The sequence below is a fragment of the Rhinatrema bivittatum genome, chromosome 8 (genome assembly GCF_901001135.1).
Source record: "Rhinatrema bivittatum chromosome 8, aRhiBiv1.1, whole genome shotgun sequence".
In the NCBI taxonomy this organism is placed as follows: domain Eukaryota; kingdom Metazoa; phylum Chordata; class Amphibia; order Gymnophiona; family Rhinatrematidae; genus Rhinatrema; species Rhinatrema bivittatum.
In genome coordinates, this window is record NC_042622.1 from 176522230 (window position 1) to 176538912 (window position 16683).

The 16683-nt window shown below is 39.9% G+C and overlaps 1 protein-coding gene across 2 annotated transcripts in view; it reads right to left on the bottom strand.

The window, feature by feature from the left end:
• TBX4 (T-box transcription factor 4) overlaps positions 1-16683 on the bottom strand; it is a 113445-nt gene that overhangs the window by 82767 nt on the left and 13995 nt on the right. For both annotated transcript variants that reach the window (XM_029613656.1, XM_029613655.1), the window contains exon 2: positions 5538-5681. In XM_029613656.1, coding sequence (XP_029469516.1) covers positions 5538-5678 — 141 coding nt within the window. In that variant the 5' untranslated portion in view covers positions 5679-5681. The remainder of the gene's footprint in view (positions 1-5537; positions 5682-16683) is intronic.

A 16683-nucleotide genomic window follows, 5' to 3' on the forward strand; every position in this document is an offset into this window, starting at 1 on the left:
TTCATATTTTGGCCTCCATCACCTCTTTCTTCAATATGAGTAAAACAAATAGGGGCAGATTTTAAAACATATGAGCGGGCGTAGATTTGTTCGCGCAATGTGGCACGAACAAATCTATGCCCGATTTTATAACATGCGTGTACATTTTATAAAATCCAGGATCGGCGCGCGCAGGGGGGGTGCACAATTGTGCAACCTGTGCACGCCGAGCCGAGCAGCCTGCCTCCGTTCCCTCCGAGGCCGCTCCGAAATCAGAGCGGCCTCGGAGGGAACTTTTTTTCCAGCCCCACCCCCACCTTCCCCTCCCTTCCCCTACCTAACTCACCCCCCAGCCCTAACTAAAACCCCCCCCCCTACCTTTGTTGAGAAAGTTGCAGGTGTAACTTGCACGCGCTGGCTGGCCAGGCCCCCGGACAGCCACTATGCCCCCGGACACGCCCCCGGACCGTGGCTCCGCCCACAGCCCCGCCCCCAGACCGCCCATTTTTCGAAGCCCTGGGACATACGCGCGTCCCAGGGCTTGCGCGCACCACCGAGCCTATGCAAGATAGGCTCAGCGCGTGCAGGGGGAGGCAGGGGTAGGTTTTTGGGGGTTGCGCACGTATCTTACGCGCGCAACCCTTTGAAAATCTACCCCATATTATTTTCAATTTATATTCCCAATTGTCTACCACAATTTCTTTCTAGGCATTTTTTGAGGATAAATCATCAATAACTTGTCAGTCACTACAGCAACTATTTCTAGAGTTAAACCCAATCAAGCCCTCAGTTTATATAACTGAATGAATTTTTTTATTATTAAAGCCAATGACCACCTCCCTACAAAAAAAAAAATCTTCATTCCAAAGTAAAAATTGTAAGATTTGTTTTTACAAAATCTGTTCTTGCCGTCTACTCCAGTCTTCAAGAGCCACAAACAGGCCTGGTTTTCAGATAATCCATAAGGAATAGTCATGAAAGATATCTGCATGCACTGCTTTCATTGGTTGCAAATTTATCTCATGCATATTCATTGTGGATAACCTGAAAACCTAGCCTGTTTGTGGTTCTTGAGGACTGGAGTAGGTCATCCCAGCTATATGATACTGAGGGAGGTGTTAAAAATAATGCTCTTTCCTATCCCTCCCCAACCTACAGGAAAGCAGGGGCCAAACAGCACTCCTTCCTTCCTTCATTACTTTTACTATACAGTGCAATGACTGCAGAGCACACTGCTCCATCCAGCAATATACTGTGCCAGAGGTGGCCAAGTCCAGTCCTCAAGAGCCACAAACAATTTAGTAATATGATTGACACCTAGATACATCTTTTATCTATTGTACTATAAGTCCATGTGTGCTCATCCAAAGCATAAATCCTTGCACATTTTAATATCTATCCTGAGTGAATTTTCAATTTAAAATGTGTCTGTAGTATGAAATAGCATGGCACCTAATTAATAATATGGACAAATTATTTGAACACCAACACAAAAACAAAATAGCTTTTTACCTCATTACTTATGACAGACATTAAATTTAAAAATATCGTATGGAGTTGCTGATAACCTACACATACTAAAACATTCTGGGATTATGTAAATCACTCTGTAAAGTCCATTTTATAAGCATAAAAACAGTAAAATAAATATATCCTTAAGATAGAACTGTAATAGAGCACTGAATAAAAATAGTTGTTAACAAAAATCTATTGAACTGTATCCTAAATTAGTAAATTCTCACACTCAATTTAGGTAGAGCCATAACTATGGATTCCTGGCTATATAAAAGTGAATGGAAGTGCAGTCAACATTTTCCAGAAGGTTCTCTCTCTGCTGTAAGGCTCTTCCATCCTGCCTGCCATTACAGTTCCATTTTACTGTAAACGATGCACTCATTATCTGGGGGTTTCCATATCTCTGTGCCTAACACCAGGGGTCCTGCCATTCGGCAGGTTTGGTGAACATTAAAAATGACATTCAGATAGGGTCAGGTCACATTTGAAGGTGGTAGCATTTTGAAAACCGGCTATTAAAATCAGGGTGCGATAACAGCCCCTTCAGTTCTGGATGAACTGTTCGAAATAGCATTTTGCATGCTTGGAACATAACATATTCACTTCAGTGCGAGGGAAATGCTGAGCTAATGCTAGCACAAAACTGAAAAGCAAATCAGGGTGACTTAAGGACTCTGGACCACAGAAATCAAGGCCTTGCTTCCATGGATGTTGAATGTACAGTAGAAGGGAAAAAATTAGGGTTTCTTTTTTCTTTAAGTACTTCCTAGTAATTGCGAATATGTGATTTTTTTTCTCTAACACCTTAAGATATCTTATACATCAAAGAAATATTGGGCCTTCTGCCCAATATTTTCCCAATATGGGAAAAACATTTTATTGAATAAAATCCACAATATGGTGTGGTATCTCTGAAGGATGTCTTCTGTTTCACTGCGTCTACATTTATAACAGCCTGCGATGATGGAGGAGCAGTGTCAAGTCTGTGATTTATATTGCTATAAAAGGCTGGGCTGACTGTAAGAGCGGTTTGTGCCCTGGAATCAATGAAATATTTTGCTTCAATTAGCTAATCACATTGCTGTATTCTATTTAACAATATTCCAAAGAAATATCTCCTCAGGCACGGTGTCCTGGCGCAACTGTCAAGAATTTCACACACAGGAACTGTTTATCACAGCATGTAATTAAATTATTCAATTCATCAGTTCTAGAGGAAAAAAAAACCCCACAAGTTTCTTCAGCTCTTGGGTCTTTGCAAGGTCCATTTGTGGTTCTGGGGACTCGTTCCATACTAAGCTCGTTCCATACTAAGCTGGTTCTGGGGACTCGTTCCATACTAAGCTCGTTCCATACTAAGCTGGTTCTGGGGACTCGTTCCATACTAAGCTCGTTCCATACTAAGCTCGTTCCATACTAAGCTGGTTCTGGGGACTCGTTCCATACTAAGCTCGTTCCATACTAAGCTCGTTCCATACTAAGCTGGTTCTGGGGACTCGTTCCATACTAAGCTGGTTCTGGGGACTCGTTCCATACTAAGCTCGTTCCATACTAAGCTGGTTCTGGGGACTCGTTCCATACTAAGCTCGTTCCATACTAAGCTGGTTCTGGGGACTCGTTCCATACTAAGCTCGTTCCATACTAAGCTGGTTCTGGGGACTCGTTCCATACTAAGCTCGTTCCATACTAAGCTGGTTCTGGGGACTCGTTCCATACTAAGCTCGTTCCATACTAAGCTGGTTCTGGGGACTCGTTCCATACTAAGCTCGTTCCATACTAAGCTGGTACTGGGGACTCGTTCCATACTAAGCTCGTTCCATACTAAGCTGGTTCTGGGGACTCGTTCCATACTAAGCTCGTTCCATACTAAGCTGGTTCTGGGGACTCGTTCCATACTAAGTTGTCCTTTCACTTTCATGCCCAGCCTGCCTGGAATTACTCTCTCCCTCTCCTGCATTAGGAGGGATCTCTTACAGCAGCTATGAAGGCAGCTGATGACAATACCTGCAACTCCAGAGAGGCTGGAAGGGGCTTCAGGATTTTCTTTTTCCACTTCTCGCATAAGCAAATCACCGGGCTAAAGACCTATAAACTGCACTTCAAAATCCCCTCCCCCCCCCCCCGAACCTTCTAGCAGTGCCTGCACTTAAAAGGGGAGCATAAACGGTAGAGAACAAGTGGAAACATTTTTAAATACAGCCATCTGTGCCAATGACAGTAAATTACTGGTTTTATGATCACTCTCTAATGCTGCATTGGGAAGCATATTTTGCTACTAGCCTTTCTCTAAGATTTCCGTGGGCTGAAGGGGAGAAGGGGGCGGGTTGATATCTTTTGTTTCAGTCCAAGCCCTGTGAAAGGATGCCTCTGTCATGTGATTGCTAGACTATGGCTTTTCAGTCTTGATATGGAATCAGATAGTCTATGATAGCTCATACTTGAGGCTAAAAGCAAGCTTCCTAGGCAAATATTTGATTAATCATTACCCCAAAATATCAGGTTAGCCACAAGGAGCTCTGATTTACAGAATATTTGAATAATATCCTTCAAAAGTGTAAAATATTTTTAAAATACATTTAAAATAAAAAGGAGTTTCCACTTCCCTTTTAGCAGTTTATTTTATTTTAAAAAATGGTTTCTATATTCACTTTATCTATGTACATGCATATTATCTCCATTCAACCTACAGCAACTAAAATTTTCAGGATAAGTATATATGTATAAAAGCTAGAAATTAAAATGTTTCACATTAAATGTATATATCTAGTGCAAATTCAATTTTGAATCAAAGCTAGCATACAAATTGCTCTGCAATTCTTTTCTTATTGGTTTATCTTGTGCTATCAAGCTTGGAGGAGAGGTGGTATAGTCATCTGTCTGTCTGTTGTCAAAGAAGCACATCTGTTTTCACAAGCTTTTAAATAATACAGCAGTTGGTAGTAGCTAGGATGTTTCTTTTATTAATTTAATTGATTGTATATTTTAATGTTTTATTTTATTATATTTTATCTTTGATTGTTATGATTTTACTTTTATTGTAATCTGGTTAGCATGGTTTATAGCTATAAGCAGAATAAAAATAGTTAAATAAAATAAATAAATAACGGATTACTTTGGCAACCCATGCAAAATCATCATGCCAATGAAGTTTCTGAATCCATCTACCCACTTTCTTTTTGTTATCCCTTATAACACTTTTTTGGATTTGATTCTCAGAAGGACGTAAGTGAATAAAACGTAGATAATGAGAGAAAATTGCCTTTTAAAAATCAACCAGGGGCCAATGGTGTTCTTAAAGGTGCTCTAGGATAGGAAAAGGATCTACGCCTGTAAATCTATGCAAATGAAGATACGCTTTCTTGGGACCAGTGTGTCTTTGTGTGCATACTGCAGACACTCTCAAATTGTTCAAAGTAGCTGCAGAGGTTAGTCCTATGCGGGCTTTTTGGAATTACTCTCCCTGTGGTTCAGACAGGTAAATATGCCACATGCTGTATTTTGGAGGACAGGGGGGGGGGGGCAGAGGGGGGATACAGGGGCTCCCAGGACAGTGGTCCTATATACAAATTGACTGCCAAGTACCAATCTGTAGGAATTTATATATTGTGCGCTTATTGCAATTAAGTACTCATTATACCATAGTTACTGAAACTAGAGAACACATTTTATTCTTATTCAGGTTCAGTAATGCCACACTTAACAATTTCACACCCAGGAAGTACTAGCTAAATGTGCGATAATATACACACTGTAAAAGTAAGATCTCACACAATGCAGGAGGAGGTGAACGTAATCAGTCCTATAACAAAATGTTGATACCCAGGAGGCCAGAAAGAGATTGGGCAATGAGAATCCTTTCCACAGGAATTTTCACTGGTGCAGAGAATCAAGCAGCCCTGTACTGGCATTAGTTTATGGTTATGGTAACCAGTATACAGCTGTAAGCTGTATACTGGTTACCATACTGGCTCTCCAAGTGCTGAAACCTGACAGTACACTGCACTTGGCAAGAGTTTGATCAGCGTAGCAGTTACTTCACCTACCTGCTCTGAGTCCTGGCTCTGGGCACTGCTCAGACCTGCTACCCCCAGAACAGGTGATCCGGTGGCAGACTCTGCATGACCAGCAACTGGGTCTGCGGCAAAGCCTTCCTGGCTCTCAGAGGGGCCCTTCTCCTGCAGCATTGCCTTGTCAACAAAGACACGGATTGTTATTTTACAATACACACTCTTATAGTCATGCCAAACCATGCATGTGTGAAAATATAATTATTATTTAAAGAAAGAGCAGTCACTGCATTGAAACTGACCAGAAGATTTATCCTACCATACACTTTTTAACTAAAAAAGTGTAAAATATTATGTTAAATCATTTTTCTTAGTATTTAAATATAACCTCAACTGTTAAAAATTGTAATGAGCAGATGATAAACACAAGATACAGTATCAATATTTGCTCCAACAACAATTAGAAAAAAGGAACAACAAAGTATAGAATTTTTGGAGGAGTAGCTTTATTATCTGGAGTAGCAAAAGTGATAAGAGGCGAATGGTACCTTATACTTTAGCAATTTATGTTCAGTCATTTTTATTAGTATTTAAATATAAAATCAACTGATACTAATTGCAATGAGCAGGTGATAAATACAGTATCAAATGTACTCCAATAACAATTAGAAAAAGATAATAACAGTTATAAAATTAGGGGTAGATTTCCAAAGCAGTGCACATGCATCCATATGCGTGTGGTTCCTGGCGTGCGCACATGGACTTGCCGATTTTATAACATGTGCGCATCAGGGCACGCATGTTATAAAATCGGATGGCTGTGCATGCATGTGTGGGCGGTGCACAGGGGTCAAATTTTCGTAAAATATCCACGGCGACGCAATCAGGCCTTCCCCAGTTCCCTCCCAGTCCGCTCCAATTAAAGAGCGGACTGGGAGGGAACTTTCCTACACACCTACCTACACTTCCTCCCTCTTCCCCTCTCCTCTCCTCCCCCTAAACCTACCTATCTTTCCCTAAATTTTCTATTTTATTACTTACTGCTCCTCAGGAGCAGAAGCAAGTCACACATGCGGCCGGCTACCAGCGCATGCTTCCCCGGAACAGCTGCTAATGGCCGCTGTCCCAGCCGGCCTCCGTCCCACCCAGACCACGCCCCCGGCCAAACCCCTTTTCAGGGCCCAGCACTTGTTCATGTACCAGGGTTTAAACATGTGGCCGGACCCCTTTTAATATGCATGCAGCGCACTCAAGGCCCGACCACGCACATAACCGCCACGTATTTTATGTGCGTGGGCCATTAAAAATTCTGCCGTGTGCGCACAATGCCCAGCCACGCGCGCAAACCTTGAAAATGTAGCCTTTATTTATTTATTTTATTTATGTATTTTATATACCATCATTCCAAAAGAAGATCACAACGGTTTACAAAAGCGACATTCATATTCTAGGTAAATATAACATCTAAAACTTAACTGGAGAGCTAGGAAGGTCATTTGTGATACATAAAGGGGCTGATTTTCAAAGCCTTACGGCATAGAAGGGGTTACATGTGTCGGGCCTATTTTATAAAGGCCCAGTGACGCACGTAAAGCCCCGGGACACGTCTAAGTCCCGGGGATTTACAAAAGGGGCGGGGCGGTCTGGGGGCGGGGCCCGAGGCCTCCGACACAGCAGCCATTTGCTGCTGTGTTGGAGGATTGCGTGCCGGCAGCCTGCCAGCGTACGCAACCTGTGCCTGCCTCCAGGCAGGCGCAAAAGTTCAGACAACAATTTGGGGGGAGTTAGTTTAGGGTTAGGGGGCGGAAAGGCTAGGGGAAGGGGTGGGAAGGTCAGGCTAGGGGGAGGGAACGGGGGAAGGCCGCAGGCATCGGCGCATCCAAGGTGCACTAGTGTGCATCCCCTTGCACGTACCATTGCCTGATTTTATAACATGCGCGCAGGAGCACATGTACACCTGCATGTATTTTTTAAAATCTACCCCAATTTCTATTTAAATAGTCTTCATATATTAGTCATAGAGTTTTCATAATGCACTTTACATCACTCAATACTTATCATTCATTCTTCTAATATTAACAATGCTTATAATCCTGTAGTTTTCTGCATATTGATATTTTATGTTAGATCGTATGCATTTTTGAAGAGCCAGGTTTTCAGCTCATGTTTGAAGCTCTTTCTGTTAGACGTAACATTTGTGAAAGAGAATTCCACAACCTGGGTCGTGCTATGGAAAACATTTGGTCTCTTATTTGCGTTTGATGAGTACATCACGTTGTTGGAACAGTTAATAGTCCTTTGTTTTGCGATCTTAGAGTTCACTGTGGTATGTATGGATGGAGATTCATGCCCAATAAGCAGGGGTTTCTGTTATTGATGATAAAAATTAGTGTTAGTGCTTTATAATGGATTCTGGATTGTACAGACAGCCAGTGTAGAGCTATCAGCGAGGGAATGATGTAGTCAAATGTCTTTGTTCCTAATAAAAGTCTTGTTGAGATATTTTGTAGTAATTGTAGTGATTTTAAAAGTCCTATCGATAGGCCTAGGAATAGGGAGTTGCAGTAATCAGTGTTTGAGAATATTAGTGTTTGTAAAACAGTGCAGAAGTCCTGGAACGTTAGAAGAGGTTTCAGCCGATGTAAAATTTGCAGTTTGGAGTATCCTGTTTTAATTCATTTGTTTATGTGATTTTTCATTGTGATGTTCTCATCAATCTGTATTCCTAGGTCCTTTACTTGTTCGAAGGGGGTAATGTGAAAGTTACCCAGGTCTAGGGGTGGTGGATTACCTATAGGTGAGATTCTCCTTAACCATACGATTTCAGGGTTTTTTTGTGTTTAGAGTTAGTTTAAGCTGCGACAGTTCTTGCTGTATTGCCTTCATGGATGATGTGAGTGTCGATGATGTATTTTCAATTGATTTGGAAAATGGAATGTAGAACTGTATGTCATCTGCCTATATGAAGAGGTTGATTCTTAGTTTTGCTAGTAGAGCACACAGAGGAAGCATATAAATGTTGAAACATGTTGCTCAGAGTGCTGCACCCTGGGGGATACCTGTATCGATATGGAATATATCAGATATGTGGTTGCCTAGTTTGACTTGGAATGTCTTATCTTCTAGGAAGGAGGAGAACCATTTTAGAAAACTTCAGACTATTCCAGTTTTTTTCATCTGATGGCTTAGCAGGGTATGGCCCACAGTGTCGAAGGCTGCTGTTAGACCTAATAGAACCAGGATGTAAGATTCATCATTGTTAAACCCCTGTAGTACAGGGTCTATTAGAGATATTAGTAAAGTTTCAGTTGAGCGATCTTTTCTGAATCCAAATTTGTTTGGGTATAGAATATCATTGTCTTCTAGGTAGTTTTCCAGTTGGGATAACACAGCTTTTTCTAGAACTTTAGTGATAAAAGGCAAGTTGGATATTGGCCGGAAATTGTCCCATTCGTCAGTTCCGCCATTTTTATTTTTTAGGATTGGTTTGATCACAGCTTGTTTCACCCCATAGGGGACCAATCCTTCTGAGAGCTAGTGGTTGATTATGGTTGCGATTGCTGCAATTTACCCTAACTACAATATTAGTCCCTCCCTTCTTTTTTAAAGTCTATTTCAAAAAATAGTAAAAGTAAGTATTAATATAAGAACTATAAAAACTAATAAATTCACTTCCCCTCCCACACCCCAACCCTATCATTCTCCAAAAAGAAATAAAAGGGTAACATATCTCAGATTTCTTTTTTTGTTTGTTAATTCTTAATAAAGTAAATACTAATCATTACCATAAATAAGAATTTAGAATGTAGTCTATTAATTTAAATATAAACTATAACTATTAATGATTTAAATTTAAAAAAAAACAATGAACTAATTTTATTTTTCATTGGATAACTATTAAAGATCATATTGCAAGTTTGGTTTATATTAATACAGGATTGCCATATTTGCAGAAATTTCTCCCAACTCTGTGGTGTGCCATTTTATCCAGACAAATGTGATATTCTCCACATTGTTCGATTAGGTGCTGTATCATCTAGCCATTTGTACAATATGCATTTTCTAGCTATTAGAAGACATTTCTGAAGAAAAAGGTTAACATTTTCCTTAGGAATCTTTTTCTGGTATTCCCATTATATAGAGTTGTAATGATTTAATGAGTGTAAACTTAACCATGGTAACTAACTCACGCAAAATGTGGTCCCAAGACTCATCTATCTTAGTGCACATCCAAATACAATGGATATAAGTGTCCTTATTTATTAAAACTTTGGGGCATTTATCAGAATGCTTGAACAGAGGGTATATATATTCTGTGCATCATCTTAAATTCTCTCTCTCTCTCAAGGCTATATTCTCAGTCAAAGTTTTAATTTTTTTTAAAACCCCAGTCCAAAGTATGGGCCACTACCTCAATACCTGTATCTGCCTGCCACTTAACTACAAGTTTATCCAAAGCATTTACTGATTGTAAATTACAAAGTACCTTATAAGCTGTAGAAACTGTCAGTCCTTTTGAAGAAGGGGCAAAATTGGTCAAAAGAATAGACTGCAAAAGCATTTTTGTTAATCCCCAAAACTGAATTCAAATAGAGGTAAATTTTAAAAGCCTTACACGTGCAAAAACAGCCACATACGAACGTAAGTGGTCCATGCAGGAGCTACACAAATTTTTAATAGCCGGGACGTGCGTTCATTCATGTACACACACCCAGAAAAAGTAGGCAGGAAAGGGGCAGGCATGGGCACTCCAGAGGTGGGGCCAGCACTGATGCACCTAACTCCGAATTTTCCTCAGCCAGCGCATGTATGTTACCGGCATAACTTTCCACGCGAGAGAGAGAGAGAGACTCTTTATAGGGCTCAGCCTGTTTAAATCTATTTGCAATAATATTTGCGTACAATTTAACACCTTGATCAATAAGAGAAATGGTGCAATAAGAGCTTGGATGTTCAGGGTGTTTGTCAGGTTTTAGAATTAGTGTGATCCAGGCTTTATTAGAGGATAGTGGCAATGCAGAGTCAGGCATATGGGGTGTGGAAATCCGAAAGAAATGTATTCGATGGGGGGTGAAGGGCTGATATGCACGGAGCAGGAGAGAGACCTTGGGGTGATAGTGTCTAACGATCTGAAGTCGGTGAAACAATGCAACAAGGCGTTAGCTAAAGCCAGAAGAATGCTGGGCTACATAGAGAGAGGAATAATGAGTAAGAAAAGGGAAGTGATTATCCCCTTGTACAGGTCCTTGGTGAGGCCTCACCTGGAGTACTGTGTTCAGTTCGGAGACCGTATCTCAGAAGAGACAGAGACAGGATAGAGACGGTCCAGAGAAGGGCGACCAAAAAGGTGGAGGGTCTTCATCGAATGACTTATGAGGAGAGATTGAAGAATCTAAATATGTATACCCTGGAGGAAAGGAGGAACAGGGGTGATATGATACAGACTTTCAGATACTTGAAAGGTTTTAATGATCCAAAGTCATCAACAAACATTTTCCGTTGGAAAAAGATCAGCAGAATCAGGGGTCATGACTTAAAACTCCAGGGAGGAAGACTCAGAACCAATGTCAGGAAGTATTTCTTCACGGAGAGGGTTATGGATGCCTGGAATGCCCTTCCGGAGGACGTGGTGAAGACCAAATCTGTGAAGGATTTCAAAACGGCGTGGGATAAACGCTGTGGATCCATAAAGTCTTGAGGATGTGAATGGAATGAAATGAAGAAAAGAGGCATGGGGGTGACTTGCGGGAATGATGGCTACTACCCTTATTCAATAAACATACACAAGGTTAATGGACTCCAACATTGCACTATGCTTCAACGGCAAAAGGAAATGTGGGAAAAAAGATCTGCATTCACAAATAAGCATGGGAGTAGCTTGCTTGTTGCGGCGGTTACTACCCCAAACCAAATTAGCCTGATGCTTCACTTTCATTGCATACCCAAGCAGCTCTCTGCTTCAATGGCAGGGGGGAATGAAGAAAAGAGAATTTATATTCAAACAACCAACAAGGACTAAATCGCACAGGCTGGGTAAACAAATAGGCATGGGAGTAGCTTGCTTATTGTGGCGGTAACTACCCCTAACCATTTAGGCTTGATTCTTCACATTGATGCAGCTCCAGCACTGCTCTCTACATCAATGGCGGGGGTGGAAGGAAATTAGAACCAAAAAGTTACCAATAAGGGCCCTGACCTCAGCAGTCAGAGTAACAGATAAGTATGAGAAAAATAAGTATGAAAGCTTGCTGGGCAGACTGGATGGGCCATTTGGTTTCTGCCGTCATTTCTATGTTTCTACCTGCCAATTAATACTGCTTTATTAAATGCATTCATAAGAGAAGGCACTATAAATTCACCTAATATCTTAAAAAATTCAGCACTAAAGCCATTTGGACCAGGGGATTTAAAGTTTTTAAGTTCACTAATTGCAAATTGTATTCCATGTATAGTGAAAGGAGCATTTACATTTTGTAGTTGTCTCTCTGTAATTTGAGGGAGAGACAGATTTTTTAAAAATTGCTCTCTAGATTTTATATTATCCAATTCTGAGGAGTATAATTTCTGGTAAAATTCATGCAGCACATTACTTATTTCTTTAATGAAGTGTTGCAATATCCCATCTTTATCTTTAATTTTTGTTATATATTTAGTATTTCTTTGACCCCTGATTATACGAGCTAATAATCTATCAGACTTGTTACAAAATCTATATAATTTATGCTTATAATATAACAGTGAAGACTGTGCTCTTTGTTGCAATAAAGGGTTAAGGATAGCTTGAATTGCTATAAATTCCTCTTTGTTGTCCTTAGAAGGATTATTTGCTAACTTGCCCTTAATCTTATGTAATTGTTTTTCCAAATCCAAAATCTTTTTATTAATATCATGTTTTTGTCTAGCTGTAAAGGTAATAATTTTATCTCACATTACTGCTTTAGCTGTTTCCCAGAACAGAACAGGATCTGCAGTATGTGTTGCATTAAATTCTACAAATTCTTTCCATTTGGTCACTAAAAAGTCCTTAAAGACTAGATCTGAATGTAGATAACAGGGAAATGTACAAGTTTTTTTATTTTTTATCATCTTTGCTTGACAGATCAATCAACCCTGGAGAATGATAGCTAAAGGGCCAATTTCAGCATTAGTTATTCTAGAAAATAAAACTGTGCAAAAAAAATATAATCTATTCTATATTGCATCATGTGTGCCTTAGAGAGATGTGTAAAATCTCTTTCAGAGGGATGTAGAACTCACCAAGTATCAACCATTTGTAAATTATCGCATAAAAATGGAATACCTTTACTATCACTAATACCATTTGAATGTGTTTTACCCGATCTATCCATTGCTGGTCACTGGAACACAGTTAAAATCCCCTCCCATCAATAATGGAATATCATCTTTTAAAGTTGTTTATTCCAATAAAGTAGAAAAAATTATGATCATAAGAATTAGGAGCATAAACATTGCACAATATCAGCTTTTCTCAAAATTTTCTCAATTACAATAACATATCTCCCAGAAGCATCCTGAATTTCCTTCTCAACTTCTTAAGGAATTGATTTGTGAAAAAAGATGGCCACACCTGCCTTTTTGGCCCCTGAAGAAGAGAATAACTACCCACCCATGTTCTTTCTCATTTAAATGGATTTCTTGACTTATAGTAATCTTGACCTTTTGTTTACTAAGAATTTTTAAAACTTTTTTCCTTTTGATTGAGGACTTCAATCCTGATACATTCCATGTTATTACCCTAAGACTATTCATTTGACTAATAAAAATTTAGCTTGAACAAAATAATCTCTAATTTTTACCTAGGTAATAATTATATGAAGTTTTGTCATTGACAGTGTTCTCAGTGTACCCAAAAAATATTATGCTACAAAAATAGTTATTAGAATTAATATCATTTCCCATAAACAAATCTCAGCATTCAATATATCTTTAACCTTCCCCCTTAAATTCCCAGTCATTGGTCTAATCCCAAAATTACCCATTGCAAAATCAGGCAAACCTAGGAATGCACCCGTCTGGGATTAATCAAAATTTATAACACAAACGTTTGAAACAGCTTATGGAACTATATCATTTTTTTTCAAATATTTTCCCCCTTTATATCTACTTTCTTATAATTATATATACCTTGAAAAAACCATTAAAAATACATACAAACATATGTATATAGACATAAAGAAAAGAAAGAACACACATAAAGAAGAATAAAAGAAAGCAATGCAAAGAAAGAAAGTAAAACAAAGCAAAAAACAAAACACGGAACACAGTCTTCTGTATTTATTTCTTATCAATTAGTCAGGACTGTGTAATATTGAACTCTCAGCCTGTATGGTCTTGTGGCAGGAATTCCATCTCCGTAAGTTGTTCAACAGTCCCTGTATTAGATGACACTTTTTTTCTGTCTGGAGTTTTCCAAGCTTTAGACAGCATTTCAGTCCAGTTATCTCTAGCAGAGGAATGCTTACTTGTGGGGTTTTTATTTGAAGACATCATATCTTCTAAAAATTCTATTCCCTCTTCAACAGCAGTGAAAGAATATTTTTCCCTTCACTGAAAATTAAGGGAAAGGGGAATTTCCAGCTATATCTAATACCTCTTTCTCTTAAAACCCTTAAGGGTTTAAAACTACATCTCCTTACAAGTGTGTATTGAGATAAATCTGAAAATATTCGAACTTGATGACCTTTAAAATGAACAAAGTCTTTGCCTCTTATTTTGTTCTTGAGCTCTTGTTCATCATGAAAGCAAGCAATAATCACTCTTGGTATCCTATCATCTGTTCCTTCTTTTCCAAATGCTCTGAGGGCTCTTTCCGATTTAAGCATCTGCGTTCCTTCCTTATCCATTATGTGATCATCTATTTCTTTATCCAAGGTAAATGTGTCCTCCTGCTCTGTAGACTCAGGTACTCCCAAAAGGCAACATTGCCTGTTTTCCAAATCATCTTGCCGCTCTTCTAAACCAGCAGTCATTTTTTTCCCAAAGTATTCATCTTTCTGCAATATCAAGTCGTCAAGTCTATTTGTTCACCTATATGACTCTCATTCTGAGGCACACCTTCTTTTAAAGATTTTATCTCACCATTGAAATCTGACATTGCTTTGGCAAAATCTGATCTTAGTAGCTTCTCTTCTGACATCAGAGCAATAATGTCAGCTTTGGTCACTGGAACATCTGCATCATGTGGAGCGGTGCTGGTGTCATGAACCACAAGATCCTCAGTTATGCTTGACTCTGATTTTTTTCCTGTTTATTATGTATTATTTTAATGCCTTATTATTAGTGTAAAGGCACATACAAGTTTCTTGCTGGTCACTGGAACACACTCTCAGCAATACTTGTGCATCCAGGTTTTCAGCAGGACCGCGTCATGTTCACAGCATCTGCTGACACCAGCCCTGCTGTTTCTCGGCCTCCGGTTGTATGATCACTGTCATGTGCTTTTTCACAGGCACAATTTAAAAGTTGTACAAACCTCGCTGCTTCATTTAAGATGAAATAAAGCAAACTGGATGTTCAAAAGTTTCAAAAAAAATCCCTCCAAAGCATTTAAAGTGTAGCTCAGCAAGCTGGCTCTGTTTCCCTGACCGGTTTGTTTTCATTCCCTCACAGCTGCCACAGCTCCTCGGAGGGAACCGACGATAACTAAAGTTCCCATTTTCAAAGGAAAAAAAAACTTTTAATATGAGAAGCCTCACACAACTCCTTCACTGATACAAAGTAAAAACCAACACTTTGAAGTGCACAAATTAGTCACAAAGTCTTCTAAAGCAAATCCCCTGCCCTTATTACATGGCAGGCTTGTCCTTCAGAAAATGGCATCGTCTCAATCAAACAAACAAACAAAAAAAGACCAAGCTTTTGTAATTTAGGTAATAATATCTGGATTTGTAAGCATCTCCATGCATTAAATAGAATAAGGCATCACATAGGTACCTCCACCACTTTAAACATTGTTTCCTTTGCTTTCCCGTTGCCTCTTCTTGCAGCTCTCCTCAGTTTGTGGGAGCTTCCAAAATTCAACGTCCTTCAAAGTTTCCATAGCTCAGAATCATTTCTGTAACTGTGTCCAGGAAAAGTAATCCCTTTGCAATTAGTTAGGAAGGATCACATTTCTCAATGAAACCCCGCCGAGACCTGGGAGCTCGGGGCCCACTTTGTGCTCTGACGGTGGTGGTGCGGACCCTCCCGGCGTCCGAGGAAGGGGGGGCTCTGTCCTGGAGGTCAGGAAGGTGCCACGTGGCAAGGAACCGGGCACCCGGCGGCCCCTGAAAGGAGGAGGCACAGTAACACTGTCCCCGTCCGTGTCCGGGTGTGGAAGCCAGAGATGGAGCTGTCAGGACGGCTCTGAATGGGGCCAACCTCTGGCTCATTTCCTTTCACTCCCTCAGTATTTTGCAGATTTCCGCCATTTGATACCATTCGGTCCCGCTCTAAAATGAGCGGACATTCCTCCCCGATGAAACGCGGGGCACTCAGGTCACATCCGCGCCAGCCCCGGGAGGCGCTGCTTGAAGATGGCGGGAAGGTCAATTGAACGCCTTCTCCTGTCCATCGTCAAGCGTGCGGGATCCTTTATTTTAATCGCTTACAGGATTAATGCGAACCTTGTTAACAGTTTCTTCTTTCAGCAGCCCCCTCTAACACAAATCAATCGTGAAGCAAGAAACTAATCAGGCAGCGAGTTTCTTACAGTTGATTTTTTGCACGTGCTGAGAGATTTTGGTCCTGACCTTACCGAACTTAGGTGCGCCCAGACGGCTATTCTCAGTCTAAAATCGCAACATGGAGGCTCTTCCATACGTACAGGTGCAGGAAGCTGCTATTTTCTTAGTAGAATAACTCCAAAATAAAAATCGGGTTAGAGCTCTTGAATGCTATAGTAAATATAAATACCCACAACCTGCAAATCTATGTTAAACCCAAAATGGAAAAATAAACGCACACACTGTACGTCTAGTGTTTGTGGATCTCTTAAATTACTTTTTATGTTCCAGAAATATCCAAATTAAAATGCATCATCTAATCCGTTATTCTTAAAGTGTATTTATAAATGAGTTTTCGAATCTTTCCAGGAAAATATGAAACAAGGATCAACAAAGAATCTGAATTTGTAATCTTCTGTCTACCATTTGTGGTCCTAAAAGGATGCTGAAAGTACATT